The 20,986-nt window shown below is 35.2% G+C and overlaps 2 protein-coding genes across 3 annotated transcripts; both read left to right on the top strand.

The window, feature by feature from the left end:
• The first annotated feature begins 201 nt into the window (after positions 1 to 201).
• Positions 202 to 20,078, top strand: LOC112688155 (protein gooseberry-neuro-like). Of its 2 annotated transcripts, XM_025561223.1 has the most exons (9): positions 202 to 741; positions 1,514 to 1,817; positions 5,005 to 5,043; positions 6,572 to 6,687; positions 10,822 to 11,018; positions 12,168 to 12,408; positions 12,902 to 13,188; positions 15,013 to 15,235; positions 17,663 to 20,078. In XM_025561223.1, the coding sequence occupies exons 1-9, from the start codon at positions 684 to 686 to the stop codon at positions 17,953 to 17,955; spliced, it is 1,758 nt and encodes a 585-aa protein (XP_025417008.1). In that variant the 5' UTR covers positions 202 to 683; the 3' UTR covers positions 17,956 to 20,078. The 2 variants fall into 2 exon arrangements, with proteins under 2 accessions (XP_025417008.1, XP_025417014.1); XM_025561229.1 differs by lacking the exon at positions 5,005 to 5,043.
• On the top strand, positions 15,242 to 16,596 carry LOC112688169. The gene has a single exon (XM_025561239.1). The coding sequence runs from the start codon at positions 15,460 to 15,462 to the stop codon at positions 15,856 to 15,858; it is 399 nt and encodes a 132-aa protein (XP_025417024.1). The 5' UTR covers positions 15,242 to 15,459; the 3' UTR covers positions 15,859 to 16,596.
• Positions 20,079 to 20,986: the final 908 nt, after the last annotated feature.

The following is a 20,986-nucleotide window of genomic DNA, read 5'->3' as shown; positions in this document are numbered from 1 at the left end:
CACACACCCGGACGGCAGCGGCGACGTTAGGCAGACGGTGAGGAGTGGGACGGTGGTCTGACGGAGGGGGCCGCGGACGAAGAGAAAACCCGCTCGGATCGACGGCGGTAGGAGTGGTGGGCCGCCATTGGTCGAGGGCCGCGCGAACAGCGGGCGAACGTTCCACGCCTCCGTGGGCACGAGCCGCACGCCCTGCGCGAGCGTGCCGACACACGGACTCCAGTCTTGTCCGGGACACCAATGCGGCGGCGTTTCGTGATCCGTGCATGTGCATACACGGTAACGGGATCCAACCTGATCGTCGCGCATCGTCGTCGTACGCGAGATCGCTCATACCGGTTTTTCGTTAAAACTTTTTCGCTCTCCGAGAGACCGCCGCCGACCCGATCGCATAATATATATCGCACGCGTATAGATCCATCGCACACGCGTGGCTTGAAAACATTTCAACCGTTACAACAGCAAGTGCGCGTATTTTTTTCGCGTTCGTCGAGTGCGCAACATCATCCCCGATGTACTAATGTTATAACGTGATATACCGCTGTCGTGGTTCGAATTTTTGTTTTTACATCCTATCGTTTGCAGTACAATTCTTGTCATTCCATAACAGTACAACCGTTCGTGAGTTTCGTTGTTTCGATGTTCGTCCGCTTTACGATCGTTTCGCGCACGGTCACGGAAAGATGACAGTTACCAACTTCGGCATGATGAGGCCCTGTTTTACCGGATACCCATTTCAAGGTAAGTCCCTGTTTACGGTACATATGTATATCATTCGTATTGATGACACCCCGTAATAGATATATCAACACGCGAAACGTCGACTAGTCAAGTGTCCACATACCGCGGTTAAAGAATATCTATAACCGTGGTACCTGCGTGTACGATAAAAACCGAATGCGCGCGCACGGTTCTAAATCGATTGACAAATTTTTTTCTCACACATTTTTCATTGCGATAGTCGGATCGCTTAACACGTCCATTCGAATAAACTTTAAAGGGGTACAAAGTTCTTTCCGCTCGCATGGTTTAACCAACGCGTGTACGAATAATACGTAGATTCATTCATCGATTTTTGTGACAACAAGACGACTTTCCCTTTTATTAAATCGCTAATATATTACGCTGTTCACGTACTATATTGAGCTTTACCGATATTATCCTTAATGTATTATACGCGACCTATTACGGCCCTTTACAACGGAGAACAATAATATCGTACCTATACAAGGGACCGTATATTCATTATTTTTTCACCGTCCTTACCTGTACATTTAAAACCCTTTTTTTCAATACCACCGCGCATAGTAATGTCGGTGATAATACTTGATCGGGAACGCGTTCTGTATTTATCGTTGTTGACGATCGCTAATATCGGGGCACCGGTATGGCCACGGGTCACATAGGGATATCGCTATGTAATCCGTGGCGTCTCATCCATGGTACCGTTTTCGCCCGTTGTATATACTTACCGCGCGTGCGTGTGCGTGTGTGCGTTTGTCCGTGTCCGCAGGCCAGGGCCGGGTGAACCAGTTAGGCGGCGTGTTCATCAACGGCCGGCCGTTGCCCAACCACATACGGCTGAAGATCGTCGAGATGGCCGCGGCCGGCGTGCGGCCGTGCGTCATATCCAGGCAGTTGCGCGTGTCGCACGGATGCGTGTCGAAAATACTTAACCGCTACCAGGAGACGGGCAGCATCAGACCGGGCGTGATCGGCGGCAGCAAGCCCAGGGTGGCCACGCCGGACGTGGAGCGACGCATAGAGGAGTACAAGACGGAGAACCCCGGCATTTTCAGCTGGGAAATACGCGACAGGTATAAAAATATGCACGCAATAATAAATAACGTAGAGATAACCTAACCCGTACGACTTCGCGTCGTTTACGCACCAACAACGTCTGCATGGCGGATGGGTTTCCGGCATTTTTCGAATGATTCGCGTGCACGAAATATGAATATAATGCTTATAAGTGCGTTTGTGACGGATAAAATGTTACGTACAGCGTGTTACGAGATAATGTCGTACTGCGTTTTGGTCGCATTGACCGTATGTGTAACGGTATTAGTGGCGCCGGAACAATTTTTGAACCGCGGGGGCTGAGCACAGCTACAAATACGGAGGAAGGTGAAGTCACAACGACTGTGTCCTCCTCTGTTGGTGACCAAATGATTCTTGAAATAAATTAGATTACATGTCTATTGTACAGTCGCGATAATGGATTTCTTACTCCGAAAACTATTTAGTTTTAGGCGTTGCGATCAAATATTAAATCGGTTTCCATTTTCTAAACAAGGGCTAATTGTCTCCATATTATCTTATTCTTGTATACGTACCTCGTGTGCTACATAAAATATTGACTACTATATACATAGTACGAGCAAGTTGTTTCTAAATAAAACTTTTAGTTCACTGTATGTGTATACTTAAAAATGGTTTGTTAAATATATTTGAGTTCTGTTTCTATATTCAACATAAAAATTAATGTGGAAGATAGCCTATGTATTTTAGTCACGGGAGCGTAAATTCTAGGAAAATTTCCATGGGGGCTATGCCCTTACCAAAATTTTTCCGTGTGAGCAGTTGCGCCCCCATTGCCCCCGTTATTCCGGCGCCCATGAACGGTATGCAGTATACTCATATTACCATGACCCGGGTATCTTGCTATTGTTTTTAAAATGTACACCTCCAAATGTTTACGTAAACACTGCGCGAAACGTACGTACGTATACAGCTGTGCAAGTATAGAGAACAGTGCGCGTGTCTTTTTACACGATCTCTGTGCTGAATATAATTACGATCGAAATTCGCAAGTTTAAAACACGCTTCATTGCGTATTAACTATAATCGAAACAATTATTTCGCCATCTGATACACCCAATAATAATGTTAGTTTTATTCGGTGTATAATAAATTGTCATTCGTAAAAGTATAATTGAATAAAGACTCGCTATGTTATTACGTTCATGTTTTCTTTAAAATTGCATAATTTATATTAAAATTTACATATAGTTTCCGTAAACAGTTAATATTAAAATAATTAAAATTTAAGCAATTTGTCTGTTTTCCATGTAAAAATTAAATTATGACAGCTCCTGTAAAATTAATAGCACTCTATAAATTTACAACTTAACGTTCACGAATCACGATATCATATAAGAGCACTATAATAATCATAGGATCCAACATTTTATTTACTTAAAGACACACTACATAATACTTTAATTAAATATTATTATAATATAATATTATATATTTCATCCATTATTTATTTATTTTGTTTAATATACATATGGAAATACATAGATTTATAATTATACTTAACACGTTTTAGACCTATTAAAAAGTTTAACCAAGAGTTCAACTAGACATTTTTAACATCCGTTCAAAGTAATCGACTCCCAAATGTGTTTATTTTTGAATAATATGTCTTCCTCACACCAGTATTTTTGTCGATGGAGTTATACTCGTAACTGTTGACTGCTTAAATATATTTGGCACACTCTTATTTTTTCTACATAATTTATCATTAACCGACCGGCTAGACCACTGAATGTTATTAGTATTTCAGTACTTACAACGAATTCTGACTAAAATATGCATATGTATAAAGCCCACGAATTTTAAATATAATATGTAGAGTACTGATGTTAACAAAAGTAAAAAATCAGCAGCCTGTAGAACTTTAATGTATACCTAATGAGCTATATAGAAATTAAATATAATTTAGTATAACTCCAAAACTTTGAATGCATGCAACATATTACCTATAATATTATTAAATAAATGCATTGTCAATAATTTATAAAACTTAACAGCTACAACTATCATATTCAATTAAAGTCATATTATAAATAATAAACATCAAAATACTTAAATGTTTAATATTTTACTACTACACTCGGATTATTATAATCTATAGTTACAATCTGTAGTTCACTACTATATGATGGGTTTTAAGTAATTTTAAACGATTAATAAATCGAAAAAAATGTATTAAAATTAATATATTTGTGTGAGTCAAATATTTTCTTTATCTCATATAACATGTTAGTTATAAAAATATAATAAAAATGGGTATGTTCATAATATTATATTAATTTAACTCCATTATCATTATAATTACATAAATATACTTATAAAATAAAGTATTAGGTACCTAATCAATTTAAACGTAATTTAAATTTTTAATAATACAATATTGTAATTGGTGTAAATATATATATATATAGTATAAACATATATAATATTGATAAATTTAAAAAAAATGTGTAGATTTGAAACTAAAAATTCAAGATTTTTTTTAATGTTAGTGTTTTTTATGTCGAAATAGTTTTAATAATGCTTGTTTCTATAATTGTTTAAAAAAGTGTTTTCGTCTACGGATGTTTACATTTTTATGTACACATACTATAATTTATTTTGAAAATCCATAGTTATTATATTAATAACATTTATAATAACAATTTTTGTTCTTACTGTAAAATAATTAAAATTTAAACCTGATATTGCTCACACAAAAGAGTTATTTCCCGTTTATCACAAATAAATAAATATCACCGTACAATTAAAGTCAGTCTATACATTGCTCAAGTCCACCTTCAATAACAATGATAATAAATATCAATAGGTTAATATACATAAATTAATGTGTATATAATATAATAATAATTATATGTATTATATTTATATAAATACACAATATATTTAATTTAAACTGCAACTCGGTCTTAACATATTTTTTTTACAAATAATACGCCGTATACAATTTTTGTTTGAAATGTATACGTAATGATGATTGGAGTGTAACAAATAAAATATACAGTTAATAATAACACCAAAATGTATACAAATGTTAATGTCCTTCGGATGCATTTCCTCCAATAAATAATTTTCAATTCGCATTATGTGTTTTTAGTTTAATTTGTGTTATTAAGTTTTAAAGTGATTTCTTTATTGTGTTTCAAATTGAAAGCTCTAAGAATGATCCCATTTTTGTTTCAGAAATGACAATGAGCCCGCCCAATATCACGATAATAAAAGGTTAGTGTTTATGTTTTTCTTTAAATTTCAAACGGAACTCTTTTTCTTAGAAGATAATAAAACTATACGTACACGGGGAATGATTTAAGTTTATTATTAGTTTTAAAATATGTTTATATATGAAAAGGGACGCGTGCTCAGTGGTTTTTTTTCCCAGCAACAAGACATAAAATCCACATATTATGTACTTAATACAGTCATCAGTTGTCAGTGTGATTTTTTTTTCTTTCTCGGGTCGAGACTTTTTACCCTTGTTGCACCCTTTAAATGTCTTCTTTCAGCTCACTGAAGGGTATTTAAATTTATTGACTCAAAACTGGCTTGCTTACATATTATATATAAAATTGGTACAGCTATACAATATAATGTACATACTGTACGTGTATTTTGTGTATGGAGCCATAAATAACGGTTCCAGAATATGACCTTTGGGTCCTTTTTTTTTTTTTTTTTGTCACTATTCATCTTCGATTTTTTCTCTCCGTTGCATTGTTAGGTAGTCCAGTATGTGTACTGTTCGACCATTTCATGCGTGTTAAAACGTCGTACAACAATAAAATGCCGTAGATAAATTAATGGTTTCTTAAAGTAGGCTGAAATTTATTTCTACACTTGTCAACTACTTAAACATAAAAACCGACTATTTGTTTGGTATGTATTGTAATACGAGCGCATGTCTTAGATAATGTCAAAATCCCGATATATACATTTATGAAAATAAATTACGTCATTTTATGTTATAAATTGTACGCTCACATTTTCTTTATCTCTGCAGTTGTTCTTATTACCAATTTCATTAATAAATGTACCATCTCCACCCTCAAAATGTATACTAAATTTTAATGAATGTAAGTTATATATTCATAAAAAAATGTCCATTAGTAGTCTGTAATATTATTTTTTATCAGTATTGATTGTGCAACCCAATTGTTTTGGCAATTACGCAATGATCATAATGCAATAATAAATTGTGACATGTCGACTCCCTCTCTCGCTCTCTCTCTCTTTGTAGACATCGTTATATGATATTTTTGTTATGATACGCCCAAGTATACCTATACAATTTTTTTGCTTTCAAAAACAGTTTTCTATAAGTAGATGTTACCGTTTTATTTTTTTTTTTAAATTTGAGTTCCTTTCGTTTTTATTATTATTATTATTTTTTTTGTAGATGTATTTTACCGATATAAAATCATTTGTACAGTTCTTTAAAATCGGTAGGAGGGCCAGTTTTATGGATTTCATTCAAAACCTTTGTTGAAGCACGTATAAACAGGATCTGAACGTTTTATCGTCTTTTCGTTAATACCTGCTATATTATACCATATATGTATACAGTGTACAACCTGTAATTTTATATAGCTATTGATACTAGAAAAAATTAAGTACGTGGGTGTGAATTTTATTAAAAATAAATTAACATCCTTCTTACATGTTATAAACGATTTTATCTGGGACTGTAAACGCGTGCCTTTTTACTATGTTTAGTAATACACAATATCAATGGAATTTTATTTATTTTTTTAAGATTGATCAGAGAAGGATTATGCGATCGTGGAAGTGCTCCGTCCATCAGTGCAATATCAAGACTTTTAAGAGGTCACGATGGTGATGACACAGGTTCTGAAAAAAAAGTCAGCGATGGTAAGTTTCCTCTTTTATATATACTAAATACACAAAAGTGTATAGGGATTATAAATACGAACATTGTTGGAGTATAACAATATTATACATTTACTATTTCGTTTATGGAAAATTATTATAGTAAAAACTTAAACAGTATTTACAGTAATAATAAATATCTACTGTGCATAAGTATATTTTGTGGCAATTAAAAATTATTTTTGAAATATGAATCAATAAGAATGAAACCCGTAAAAACAAAAATGCCTTTATTCGTTTATAATCTATTGACATTTTTACTGTATCGTTTCATATATGTTTGCTGATAATTTATTGATTTTCTTTTTACAAAAATAAAATTGCTTAACCGTATATATCACTATCATATAATACATGTATTATGATGCTTCAATATAATATTTAAAAATATGTTTTTAGTAAAAATAATATACTGAAAGTTTGGTACTACTATATTTATTCTCAGTATAGTTTTTCAAGTTGATACTTTTTCGAATGGTTAATGTTGTGACCATAACAACACATTTGCGAAACTGATTTTTTTTTTTTTTTTTTAGTTCTCCTCTAATGAAGCGATAATAAAATAGTTTTTATTGTGTTTGGCATTCGTTCAAACATATATAACTTTGATGGAATGGAAATACGTGGCTTATACACTCTATTACTTTAGCAGTGTTCCGCCGTTAAATATTTATTATAATTTCAATATGTGAAGGATATTTAAATTGTTGTAGTAAAGATTTAAGTGACCACGTTGGACATAACCTCACAACAATAGCATTTGAATGGTGTTCAAAAGATAAGCCACACAAGTCGAAAACATGATTGATTAGTTATAGGCGGCTCCGTTTGAAATCAATAAAACTGAAAAACGTATATATTTTTCTCATTGTCGAATTATTTAACAACACTGGAAAACCAAAAATATACTCGTAAAAATATGTTTAAAAATCATGAATATTCAATATAAGACGGATTAAAATCGTATGATAACCAAAATAAATACATTTTAGACAGTAATCTATTGTAGAAATATTGGAAATTCATGTTCAGCTGGAGACACCTGTATGCTTTAAGAATTTAAAATTCGTAACATTTTCAACATGTGCAGATTTTATGAGAATATGTAAAATATAAACAATACATATTTAAAGGTGCATATATCCTAAAGATAATTGTTAATAATTTTGTCTAAGACCTACCATCTTCCACCCCTTGGAAATAAAAATGTACTTCAAATATCTGAAGCAGTAAGTAGTATTCCGCTTGAGTTGTCTTTCTAGATCGTTTTTACGAGATCTATTCGTTATCCCTTCCACGCATAATTTGGTCTTTGACCGAAAGACTTTTTTTCAAAGCGTCGTTTATACAACGACCACATCCTGTGCTGCTAAGTATGAGATATTAAAGTAGACACTATGATTTTAAGCCGGTCTCATCTCACTTATAACTCGAACTATTGATATTAGTCGATCGACATTAAACGAAATTTATGGAAATCGTTAATTTGGAATGCTACAAAACGTTACGCGAACCGCGCTAAATTTAGCTTAAGAGTGTGTTCAAAATGGCTAGGTGCGGAACACAATCTATCGACTATTGAAACGCACGTGAGTCGGTAAATCGTGCGGACGAGTACCTACCAACTGCACACGGGACGCGGTGCAACAATACGCGTAGGAACACTTAACAATTTGTTGGATTTCGTTTTGTGCATTGTCTGGGGTATAGCAGCGGACCGCAACGAAAACGTAACGCGGCGGTGTTATTTAACCTAAACGCGCACTCGTCGCCACAGATCGCCGTGCACAACCCGACGGCCGCTTTAATGTCGCGCGAACAAATTGTGTCGGATCGATGTAATGAATACAACAATCGTGTGTTAACATCATCGTCGTTGTGCGTCGGTGTTATTATTTACAAGAAACCGATTCTCGCACCACAAACGTCATTAATAACACACCGCGCCGATACACAATATAAAACTAATAGTAATAGTAATAATAATAATATATATATATATATATATTATTATGTACCTACTCTGAACGGCGCGCGGCGTGCGCGTTATTGTTGTTTTAAAACCATTACCCGGTTTCGGGTTTTTGAACCACCGCCGCGCCGGTCCTTGTACATTAAGCGCAAGCGCCTTCGCCTATACGTGTGTGTCTTCTCACGATGCCGCCGTCAAAACCCGCAGCGAAGTTTTTTTTTAGTTTTTTTTTCCTTTCGCTAAATTATGAAAAATGATTTTTCGTTTCCCGTTCACGCCGACCGCGACGGCAGAGCGACCCTCGGTGCGCCCCACATTTTTTCTTTCTCGAGCGCACACGCGCACACGCACTTGCACTGGCGCGGGGACAGAATTATAAAACAAAAAAAAAAAAAAAAAGAAGCGATTTCGGGCGAAATGTGTTCGTCGCCGCCCGGTCGGTCTCTTTGTGTAACCCAATCGTTGCGGTCTGCCGAAATTACGTAGGTACACACACGTACACACACACATACACACTCTTCAGTCATCCGACACGTTCAGATCTTTAAGTGTCGCGCGTGTGTTTATGCATGTATCAACAAGGTGTGTGTGTGTGTATGTGTACGTGTGATCGTCTCGACATGCGTTTAGCAGGACTCAATTGTAACGATAAATAATAATTATTATTGTTATAAGTATGTACTACCCGTTGCGCGTAAAACCCTTCCTAGTTTGCAATATGATTAATACGTTTTTGTTTTTAATTATATAAATGAAACGTTTCCCGAAATCAGACCAACATCTAGTCTTACGACCGTAAGAATACAGTACGGAAAGACGGGCCACGAATAAAATAAGAGTAATCGTTTTTTCGTTATTTCTCGACTCGATTGAAATTTAACAAAAATATTATAATTTCACACTGTCATTCATTATTATTGGTTATAATAACAACTTGTTTGAAATACATTTTATTTTATTTTTCAAAGAAAATTATTTAGTAGCCATGTATGTTTGGATGAATCGATTTTTTTTTTTTTTTTTTAAATTATTCTCAAAAATAAATATGCTTACATAGCGATTCCTCGAACGTTAGCTATAAACAGTTCAATCTTGCAATAAATAGGTCTATACATTTTTTTTTTCGAACGCACCTACGGAAAGGGAAAAATAAAACGACTAAAGCTTAGACGAACGTAACAAAAAGTATTCGTCCGTATGACGATATGAAACACGTGTGTTCTTATAAAATCAGAATATCCATACGAGTCGATTACGAGAGTTTTCACTAATAGACACACCTGCGTACGTATTTTACTCGTAAAACCGTTACTTCCACGAAACGCAACAAATCCATTTCGCACGAACTTCAATCGTTCGCTGGCCACACATAACATACACACACGCGCGCGTTGCACAATTTTCCTCGTCGTTTTAGCGTATATTCGACGAGTTTAGTGAACTCTCCGCGCCGACAGATACTCGGTAAATACGTGTCAGCGCGTTGCTGTGGTAACAATGGACCGTCATTGCAGTACACGATTGTTGGACGAAGAATGGATCGAAATAAAATATTGTTTCCGATGGATTTTGAATAAAATATCTTTTCTTGCTTTTGAAAAAAAAAATCTAAACTTATTATTCGGACAAGCGAAATAGATAACTAACAACTCGGACGTTTCTTATTCACCGCACTGCTAACGTGGTAATACGTTACGTTATTTCATCTATTTAATTTATGAGTAACAATAGTAAACTTAACTTAACAATGGTATAGATATTTTTTTTTTTTTTTTTTTGTTTGTTTATCAGATGCTTATATTTTTTAACGATTTTTGTTAGGAATGCAAATAAAAAATTAAAAAATATTAAAATTCATTAAAAAGAGCTATCTTTTCCAGAAATACGTGCAACGTTTAAAACATTTAAAAAACATAAATCTATAGCATCATATTTTCGCACTACAGTACACATAAATTTAGTTATTGAAGTATTAGATGCCTATAAAACACAGAAATTGTATAAATCATAGTACCCTGCAAATTATAACATGTATTATAAACAAAAAGAAACTAAAGCTTTCTTATTCCGCACAAAATCTTAAAAATAAAAATAAAAAAAATATTAAATTAAATTATCTAAATATTGTTGTATGTGTTGCATAGGTAAGACTTCGGATGGCTCGGACTGTGACTCGGAACCGGGTATACCACTAAAGCGCAAACAGCGACGGAGTAGAACTACGTTCACTGCGTTGCAGTTGGACGAGCTGGAAAAAGCGTTCGAACGCACTCAGTATCCGGACATTTACACCAGAGAAGAGTTGGCCCAGCGGACTAAACTAACCGAGGCCAGAATACAGGTGAGACAAATACCAATAAGAGTCATTTATTTTTATCAATGAACTCTATAAGAATGTTGAGGTAATAATGTAGGGGCTATCTGTGAAACGGGAGCATCTAGGAAAAACTAAACTATATTTTTAATCGTATTGAATGTAACCTCCTTCTTAAAACGAAATGTTTAAATATACGGTCATTCCTCAAGTGGATCCCTGTAAACTCCTCACTAAGTTTTATTACATTTTTACATTCGTGATTTTACTTCGAGATATACGATCCCAACACATTTGATATTTTTATTATTCATTTGGTACTATGTGTTTAAATAACGGAGATATGTAAAACTCTCGGTACGATCGAGAATGCGCGATTTTTTGTATACAACCGATATTTACGATAAATTATTAACAAAGAAAATATGGTGCAAATACGTAGTCTTGGAAGGGCTTCGAAAAATATTGGAAAGTTTCAAGTACTTCTCTCCAATGGTTAAATATGGATACATATGTATATATCCACCGAAGAAAAAGCGTGCGAGTCTTATCGTAACGTATGTTAACGTCGGCTAGTTATTTTTCTGCGTACCGCTCCGTTTATATATTTTTATGTTTTCTTCCCATTTGTAGCGTATACTACAACAATAATTCCCAATATCAATGCTGTAAATTTTTTTTAGTAAAATTATTTAAGAACTTATGTTATTTTGAATTTAAATCCTATTTTAAAAACACTTAATAATGGTATTGAATACTAATTCATATATTTTACTGATACTTTAATTTTTACCGATGGCTTAATTTTTTTTAATATTAATTTTAAACTTTTTCGTGATGCTTTAGTGATTGCAATCTAACATTCAACGATTATAAACATATTTTTTTGTATTCGAAAAACCTTAACCAAAATCATTTATCAATATACAATAGTTATTAATAAGTGTTTAAAAAAAAATTTCTAAAACGTTTTCCATTAGTATTTGATATTATAATTATATCCCCAATTAAAGCAATGTATCGAGTTAAAATTAATTGCTTGTAACCTATATATGTATGTGTGTATGGGTTTGTGTATGTGTGTGTGTGTGCGTGTGTGTGTGCGCGTGCGCGCGCACCACGTTTACGGTAATTTGGTTACGGTGTGGTTATATTCTCCAATCCGTTTCTCTACAGGTATGGTTCAGCAACCGGCGCGCCAGACTGAGAAAGCAAATGTCAAGCAACACCGGAAGTTCGACACCGGGTTCCGGAGGCTACGGCATGGGGTTGGCTCTCGGGTACTCGCCGACAGCGCAGCAGCAAAACCAACAGCAGCAACAGTCGTCGGGGCCGAACTCGTCTTCCACGCCCGCGTACATAATGTCGCCACAACAGTTGCACGAACCGTACAATACGCCGGACGGATACAAAACGGGTATGCATCTGAGCAATTACTTATTACGCGCCGCGTTTAATAAGTAAAACTCTAGGTCTATTATCGACTCGACTGGGCGACTTCTGCATCAGGAAATTTTAAATCGTCAGTACACGGATGGTTAACAACAATTGATATTATTAACATAGTTGTCGTTTTATGATTGTTATATACTATACAATTTTAAAACAAAAATTGTATTGGCGGTAACATTATAGACATTTTATGCACTTCAATGTTATCCAAAGTATAATGTTAAATAATTATCAATACGGATTATATAAATAAAAAAAATGATATTTTCTAACCTTTCGATGATTTTCTAATGTCAAATCACGCATTCAGACGCATCATTAGAATAAATTGATCATTGCTATGATATTATAACACACGGTCGAAAAATATTCGAACAATATATTTCAATTTTAATTTTAAACATATATTTTTAATATATTTTCGGTCAAAATATTTATACAATCTTTTTTTTTTATAGACGCCGACGACCATCACCATCAACAGCAACAACAACAACAACAACAGCAGCAGCAGCAGCAACAACAGCAGCAGCAACAACAACAGATGCTGATCAAAGAAGAACAACAGCAAAACAACATGATGTATAGTGGCCTAGGAGCCACGACGTTAATAGACCACGACAACAGACCGCACAGCAATATCAGTACCGAAGCCGCAACAGCCACGTCGTACATCGGTATCGCGGCCGGTTCGTATCCGAGCACACCGCTGTACACGACCACGTCATCTCTACTCACGTCTCAGGTAAGTCCATTTGGTCGATACGACTTCATTACATGAAACACGTGATTGCTGGTATCGTTTCTCTTTTCGCCACGATTTCATATCACTTAAGATCGATAAAAATTACAAAAGATACTCTTCGTGCGGTGTCAAAGTAACTTTGTCTTTCCGAGCGCTCTCATTTTCTACCATATTCGCGACAGACGAACGAACTGATCTATTTTGGTTTCGTGTCCCCCACGGTCCTTCAAAGTCTTATTATTTACACGCCATTAGAATACACAATATAACGTACGATATCGATATATACGACGTACGCACATCGTTTTTCATCGGTATTTCTGTATATCGGCAAAAGAACGCGGCTGCGTCGTTATTATGCGTTTGTACCTACATCGATCGTGCTGATCGACGACGTGCATGTGGTAACAATAATAATGATCTTGTCCCGAAAAATAGTCGCTTTCGTGTTTCTATACACGTGTATAGTATTTATGTATACGAGCGAGTAAAAGGACATAAAAAGGGTATATGCTGCTGCAGACACCATTTACCAGCGGGGTCGTAGGGTTATTTATAAACCGGAATGATGTATACGTATTTGTAATGTATTGTCGTGTGACGAACGGTTGTCGTTCGTCAGATTTAGTCTAGAAATCGTTGTCCGTTGCATCGTCAACTCACGTGATAATGTTATACCTGAGATGTGTTCCTTGTTAATAAGGCTCAAACTTTATTACATTTATACTGTACTTTTGAAACAACGTTGTTGCACTAAAAATACTTTGACCGATCAATTAATAATAATAATAAAAAATAAAAAAAACACTATTTATTTCATTACTTATAACTAGGGCCGGGATTTTAATGTCCTTAAAAATCGCAAAAAATGACCCTAAAAAAATGCAAAAATTATTCAAAGAATTCAAAAAATGCATTAAAAAATGCCTAGAAAATTTTACAAAAATTACATTAAATATACATAAATATTTTATTTCATTTCATATATTAAAAAATAAAAAAATATTCTTTATTGTTACAACTAATCACGAGAGCGTGTTTCCTGTTGTTCCCCAATAAGTCTTTGTAGACATACATATTTTTTTCTTGTTCTTCAATTTGTTCTCTTCGTTGTACTCCATTAATATGTTTGTCCCTTAATATATGTATGGTTAAATGTTTGTCAACAGCAACTTTTACATTGCATACCTTACACAACAACACTAATCCGTCGATAGAAAAATCTATAATCTATAATTTTAAATTCAAAAATACCAAAAAGGACTTAAAACCCCCTAAAATGCCCTAAAAAATAATAAAAATTACCTTAAAATCAAAAACTGTCATGAAATGCAAAAAAATTCAAAATAAAATTTCTTATTCTAATTTAAAAATACCTAAAACATATTTGTAACAAAATGAGCATTGTACAGAAAGCTTCAGAAAAAAATGCAAATTGCATCGAAATCCCAGCCCTACTTGTAACAATGCCCTCGTATAAAATAATAAATGTTGTTCCGTCGATGAAAATAATCGATAAAGGCTATGCGTTTTAGAAAATTAAAAAAAAAAAAAAAAAACAATAACAGTAAATTATTAATCGTTGTACTGAATGCATTTTTGGAAAATGACTCTTCGCGCTGTCTTTCTGTCTACAATGATCGTACTTGTGTTCGCAGTAATATAAACAAACATTTTTAAACACATAGCGAGCGGTTGAAAAAAATGACGTATACATGTAAATAAAAAATTAACCATAATTGCACGAAAACCGTTAACAGTGTGTACTGGTACCCACCCGTGTACGTTTTACATTTTAACGCTAAATATTTACCATGGTTTCAGATGGGACAGTTGAACGGGAGCGGTGGTCAGCTCTCGCAGCTGCACATTGGACCCGGAGCAGCCGGCGGAGGCGGCCATCAAGCCTCGTCGCCAAGTTTGCTGTCGGCCGCGTCCCAAGCCTATCAGATCGGTTCGGCGGCTCCGAACGCTGCTCCTGCGATGATCGGCCACCATCAGCTGTCACCGGTGTCGGCCAACATCACACTCATGGGACAACCGAACGGTAAGCACAACCTGTTAAGCCACGTCCACACTAGCGTGACAAAACGACGAACTGTTCGTCAAACTATTTGACAAACTGTTCGCAGAACAACTTAAAAATATGTGTGTATGTTTACGTGTCCATGTTCGCGTACAGCTAACCAATAAATTAACTTATATAAGTTAAATAACTTTTCTGAATAACTTCATAGTAGTTCAATCTATCGCTGAGTGTAGACGTTTGTCATGTCGCTTCAAATTACTGCTGCAGCTTATGTTTATATACATCTCATACTAGAGAAAAATAATAGAAGACGAAAACGTTGGTGGCAAACCCAACTTTTTACTCGTCGATCAAAATTTGGAAGAAATTCGTTGTTAAACGATTTAAGGACGCAAGAAATTAATGGACAGTTTCAAAACTTTATGAGGATGTCCTCGAGTTACTTTGATTTGCTTATTAATTTGATTGGGCCAAAAATTGTTAAAACTGAAACGATTTTAAGAGAACCTATATGGGTAAAAGACAGATTGGCAGTAACACTTCGATTTTTAGCTACTGATGAATCGTTTACAAGTTTGCAGCACCTTTTAAAAATGTCAAAACAAGTCATTAGTAATATTGTTAAACTTGACTTAACTTAAAAACTGATCATAAAAAATAATAGTTTTATTTTGTGTGCTCGTGAAAATGTTCGAAGACGTGTCCATACCTGTCGTAACATGTTCGCGTAATATCCTTTGATGTTACGTCGAAATACCGACAACTGACGGATCGCCGATTTGTTCGATAGAATGTTACAAGTTCGCCCATTTGTTACACACGAATCCTGTTGGCTAACACATGTTCGTCGTTTTGTTACGTTAGTGTGGACGCGGCTTTGCGGTATTGCACGCGTCGTCGGCGCCCAGTCGAACCGACCACGAGATTGCAAACACGTCCGTATAAAAGTTTGATTTCAAAATGAATGGATAATATGTTCAAACGAATCGGGTACGAATGAAATAGATGACCGTCGGATAAAAGCTTTAAAATGTTTTCGTGCATTCGGATATTCTGTCCGTCAGGAATCTATATGCTCGTGTACTCGATCATTTCCAGTGAACATACATACTTCGCACTCTCTCATTCTCTGCAGATGAATGTGTCATCTGAAAACAGCAGCTATACACATATGTGTAGGGCCGGATTAACCTAAGTGCAAAAGAAGCATTTGCTCCAGGGCGGCAAATTTAGTGGGGCAGCATAAATAAAATAGCTTCAAAAAAATTATTTAAAATCGTCATTAATACAAGAAACAATGTCCAATTTATCAATTTTATGCATAGAATCTGATTTGGTTGAGGAAATGAAGTGATAAGAACTAGCATAAAAACTTGTAACTATTAAATCCATAAAAAAATATAATTAAAAAAATTTTTTTTTTTTTTAATTGGCGTTAATATTAAAAATTACTTTAATTATTATCTATATATTTTGAACCAATTTATTAATATTATAATTGTATTTTGTCAGTATTTTCCATTAGTTTAAAAAAATTCTTTGCAAAATTATTCTGTGTCATTTAACATATACTTATTTATACTTTTTAGTTTAAGTAGATTGATTATTATATTAGGTACCTATATTTTATAATATATATTTATAAGTAGTATTTTATTTTTTAATTTATACATGAAAACCAGGATTTTTTTTTTCGATCTCACTTAAACCTTATTTCTTTGAGGGGCAGGGGAGGGACAAACATTATTTGCTCCAAGGCGGCATCGGCCCTTAATCCGGCACTGCATATGTGTGTTATCCATATGAATCAAGAATTCATTAAAAAATGTTCACTCTTCACGATGTCTGTCGTATTAGCGAATCACAATATTGTAATATTAAACATATTTATTCCTCGAGTTTGTTTTGAATTATATATTTTTAATCCAACTGCATCGTAATACACATACTTTGTACGTATCGTATGGGTATTAACAATTACATAATGTCGACAACATCTTCATATTTTCGATAATTTATGATTATTATTTGTACGCAATAACATAATTTGCATATCGACCAGTTAACCGTTTCAATAGAATATTGTACCGTAGTATTTATCAATCACATAAATAACAACATCATAGTAGTATGTTTTCCAGAAAGCCTCTGATAATGAGTCCACGGCTAATATTGACCCAATCAATCAATGGTACTCACGGTAGTTAATGCGAACTACATGATCAATGCACCCAATAACTTCGAATATGCCACGTACCATAATAGTATACCATTTTAAGAATATGCAATTGAATCTTAATAATTCTAATAACTTTCTAGATCCCCTTAGAACGTGAAAATTTATATTTTTTACCATCTTTTTTTTTTTACTCAGCCTTCTAACCTGCTCGAAGTCATCATTATTATTACTGTTTTAACGTTGATTTCTTGTGTTTTTCTCGATAGGCACAAACGGCGGCGATAGCCTGATCACCGTGTCATCGACCGAACTGGTGTCCATGCAGAGCCCATCCAGCTGGTCCGCGCTGGCCAACCACCACCATCACCACGGAGGCAGCGGCGGTGGCGGCATCGGCGTCAGTGGTGGACACCATCAGATGCCGCCCATGAACCCCACCAGGATCAGCCCGCAACCCGCGCTCATACCGACCGCGTGCATGGGTGGCCAGATGAGCCCCACGTCGGCCGCCTACTACCAGCCCCGGCAAACGCACCCTCCTTTTTACACTTGGTACTGACCGGCCGGCAATTAAACGTCCTGTTCTTTTTCATTTTTTCGTTCTTACAAGCGTCGACCTTTGACGTCCCGCACGCTTGCTGCAAGTTAGGTTTTTAGGTTAACAGGTTGAAAACCCGGGAACCGCGTGAATGAAACTCATGCACCAACACCCTCCCCCAGAACGAATACGGGCTGTCGCATCATCACAAGGATTCGTACACGACCATTTGTACTTCTATGATGTATAAACATCCCAATATATGTATCTCATTATAGACCGTTTGTTTTTTTCTAACAAAATTACGATTCGTAGACTAATATATTTACTATATTCCTCATCATAGAACAAATTTAAATTATTAAATCCTCGAGGAACTATATTCCTCATCATAGGACTAATTTAAATTATTAAATCCTCGAGAAGCGCATTTATGTACAACTGTACAATTTATGTTCATAATATATGTACAAATATATATCTGTTGAGAAAACTGTTTTTCTACACACGCACAGTATAGATATTTTTATTTTTAACTTCTTAACAGTAAAATGTTTTTAATATTTCCAACTAGTTCAAACAGTGGCGTAAAAAATTCTATTAAATTTTAAATCACTGTTAATCTTCCGGTGGTATAAAAACCATCGTAGTCGCGTATAGGGATTAAATAAAAATATACGAGGAAAAGTATATCTACACATATGTAGCTAGCGCGAATGTGCAAATGACTTTGTTCCTTTGGAAATAGTGATTTTGAAAATTACAATTTTACTATTCTATATCTCTTTGCGACAACGTGTTTGGGTGTGGAACTTCTGTGGTCGAACGTAGAAACGGTCCAGTAAGAGCAACGCACGCGTTCCCGGTAATTTTAGCAACAATGCGGTTTCTATAACAGGAAGAGAGATGCACAAGACACGACGTTCGTAGTAAATTTTCAGAAATCTATTCAACCGACGACGCCACTGCGCAAACCGGTAACCAAACAAAAAACTACCGTTACCCGAAAACTTAGGTAATCCGACCGACTAGACTATATAATGTACCATTACTACCTAAGTATAATAATAGACGAACAGATTCCCGTGTACAAATTGTATTACGCGTCCGTGGGTGTGTACGTGTTTATAATAGTTTACATATCCGGTGGACGCGATGACATTTTCTCCCCCTTGTCCTCACCACAATAACCCCTGTTCAACACCCCCGTACCTAGGGCGACGCGCCACGCCACGGGACATGGTGTACGGCGGCGGTATTCACTGTAAAAACCCTCCGAGTCGGGACGATAATGTCTGTACGTCTCGGTATTGTTATAAATTATTGTTACGTCCGAGAAGTCAAGAGTTCCCCCTCCCCCCCCCCCCCCCCCCTGCCCCCGTATACACAGGTATCACGACCCCGGCGACGTACACGGTCCGCGCGCACAAAGACGGACAACAATGATTGCACGGGGTTCTCGGTGCGGCGGGTGCGATCGCGTTTGCGGGACGTTACTTACACGTACACGTATATCGTATACCGTTACGAAAAACGCGTTGTGCACTGCGAATATCTGGTGCGCGATGAAACCCGCGTCCAAACGGATCCTATGCCAACATCGAACGTTATAATATCGTATCGTTTCCACGATCAGTGCACTCCCGGGCGCCGTATCAACGTGTGACGCGCGTTGATCCGCAAAACGGTGTTCAGCTCTTCGACAACGCATTTAAGATCTAATACTATGATGTTCACGTTTCTGCAACGTTCGCATTGCGTTACTCGTACGCCGCCGATGTGTTTTTCGAACGCGAATATTGTCGTTTTCGCAAACGGTTCAATCCGTGTTCCTATTTTTTTTTTAATTTTTTTCAAACGTTCTATTTGACCGTAGTCGCTTCGGTACAGAAACGCACGTGTAAAAAAGTATCATTTTTGTACATAGTTTTCGGTGACGTGAATCGGTAGTGTTTGCTACTGTTAGGCAAAAACCATATGTTTTCAAACAATGTCACGCGATATTACGATCGAGGCGAACTCGTTACACGCTGCCACGAGTGTTTTGTTATTGCAACTCCGATACCTGAACGATTAATAAAATGTATTGATAATTTATATAATCACGCATAAATATTGTATTTCAATTGTATATTTGTTTTAAAATTATTTTGTTTTTGTTGTACATATGTGTGTATCAAACAATTGAAGTTTTTTTTTTTTTTTTTGCAACACGATGCAAATTTTATCATGTATTGTTAATTTGTTGATTTTAGCTAATTTTTTTTAATTTTTAAGCAATCACATCATCCTATATATGTTTAGTTATATTTTTGTCAGTTAAAACTCACTCTTTTATTTTCCTTTATTTTTATTTTATTTTATTTTTTTTTTTTTTAGTAATAACGTTTTTTTTCCTTCTGTACTTAATGATTGATAGTATAATGTGCTGAATAAATTGTAAATTTTATCATCGTAAATAATTTTTTCTGTTCTACATCAATGAACTAGTATGTCCTACAACTGGCAACGCAAACAAAAATACATGTTGTTATCAATACATTATATATGTCGTAGCCACTTGAAAATGTGAAATTGACCATTTCATAAAATGGAAACGGCTTTTTCACACTTTGTAAAGTACGAACATATTTCACGATATAGTATTTTTTTCACGAAACGGTCACTCCAATTAGACATCGTAACATTTTTTTCAAAATCTGCAGACCATGGTCGTTCACTTAGAGTATCCAAAATATGTTTTATATTACTTATCATAGTTTTGCAATTGTTTTTGTTTATATCTTGCAATATGGTATTTATATTATATTAAGTTTAGTTTTGATACAATTAATAATAGTAATATGTTGGTAGTTAAATAAATTACAAAATAATTTAAATATAATGTAATTTATTTGAAAAATGTATTCAGTTATGGCAACGTCTCTCACAATTAATACTGCGTTTTAAACAAGCACAACGTTTAGCTTGGCAAACATTTTTGTATGCACAACTTAAAAATACCTGGTCTCCAGTTATAATTTTGACTGTTTCTCGTAAATTCAATTCGTTC

Source organism: Sipha flava, unplaced genomic scaffold (genome assembly GCF_003268045.1).
Source record: "Sipha flava isolate LNK unplaced genomic scaffold, YSA_version1 110_pilon_pilon, whole genome shotgun sequence".
NCBI lineage: Eukaryota > Metazoa > Arthropoda > Insecta > Hemiptera > Aphididae > Sipha > Sipha flava.
This window is presented reverse-complemented; position numbering and strand designations above follow the sequence as displayed.

What these genes read in the sequence shown, in the direction of transcription:
- LOC112688169 (XM_025561239.1), top strand. Translation starts at nt 15,460, where the DNA reads ATGTCGCTTCAAATTACTGCTGCAGCTTATGTTTATATACATCTCATA.
- LOC112688155 (XM_025561223.1), top strand. Translation starts at nt 684, where the DNA reads ATGACAGTTACCAACTTCGGCATGATGAGGCCCTGTTTTACCGGATAC. An exon ending in TACCGGATACCCATTTCAAG is followed by an intron (nt 742 to 1,513) that starts GTAAGTCCCTGT and finishes CCGTGTCCGCAG; the next exon opens with GCCAGGGCCGGGTGAACCAG. An exon ending in AGCTGGGAAATACGCGACAG is followed by an intron (nt 1,818 to 5,004) that starts GTATAAAAATAT and finishes TTTTTGTTTCAG; the next exon opens with AAATGACAATGAGCCCGCCC.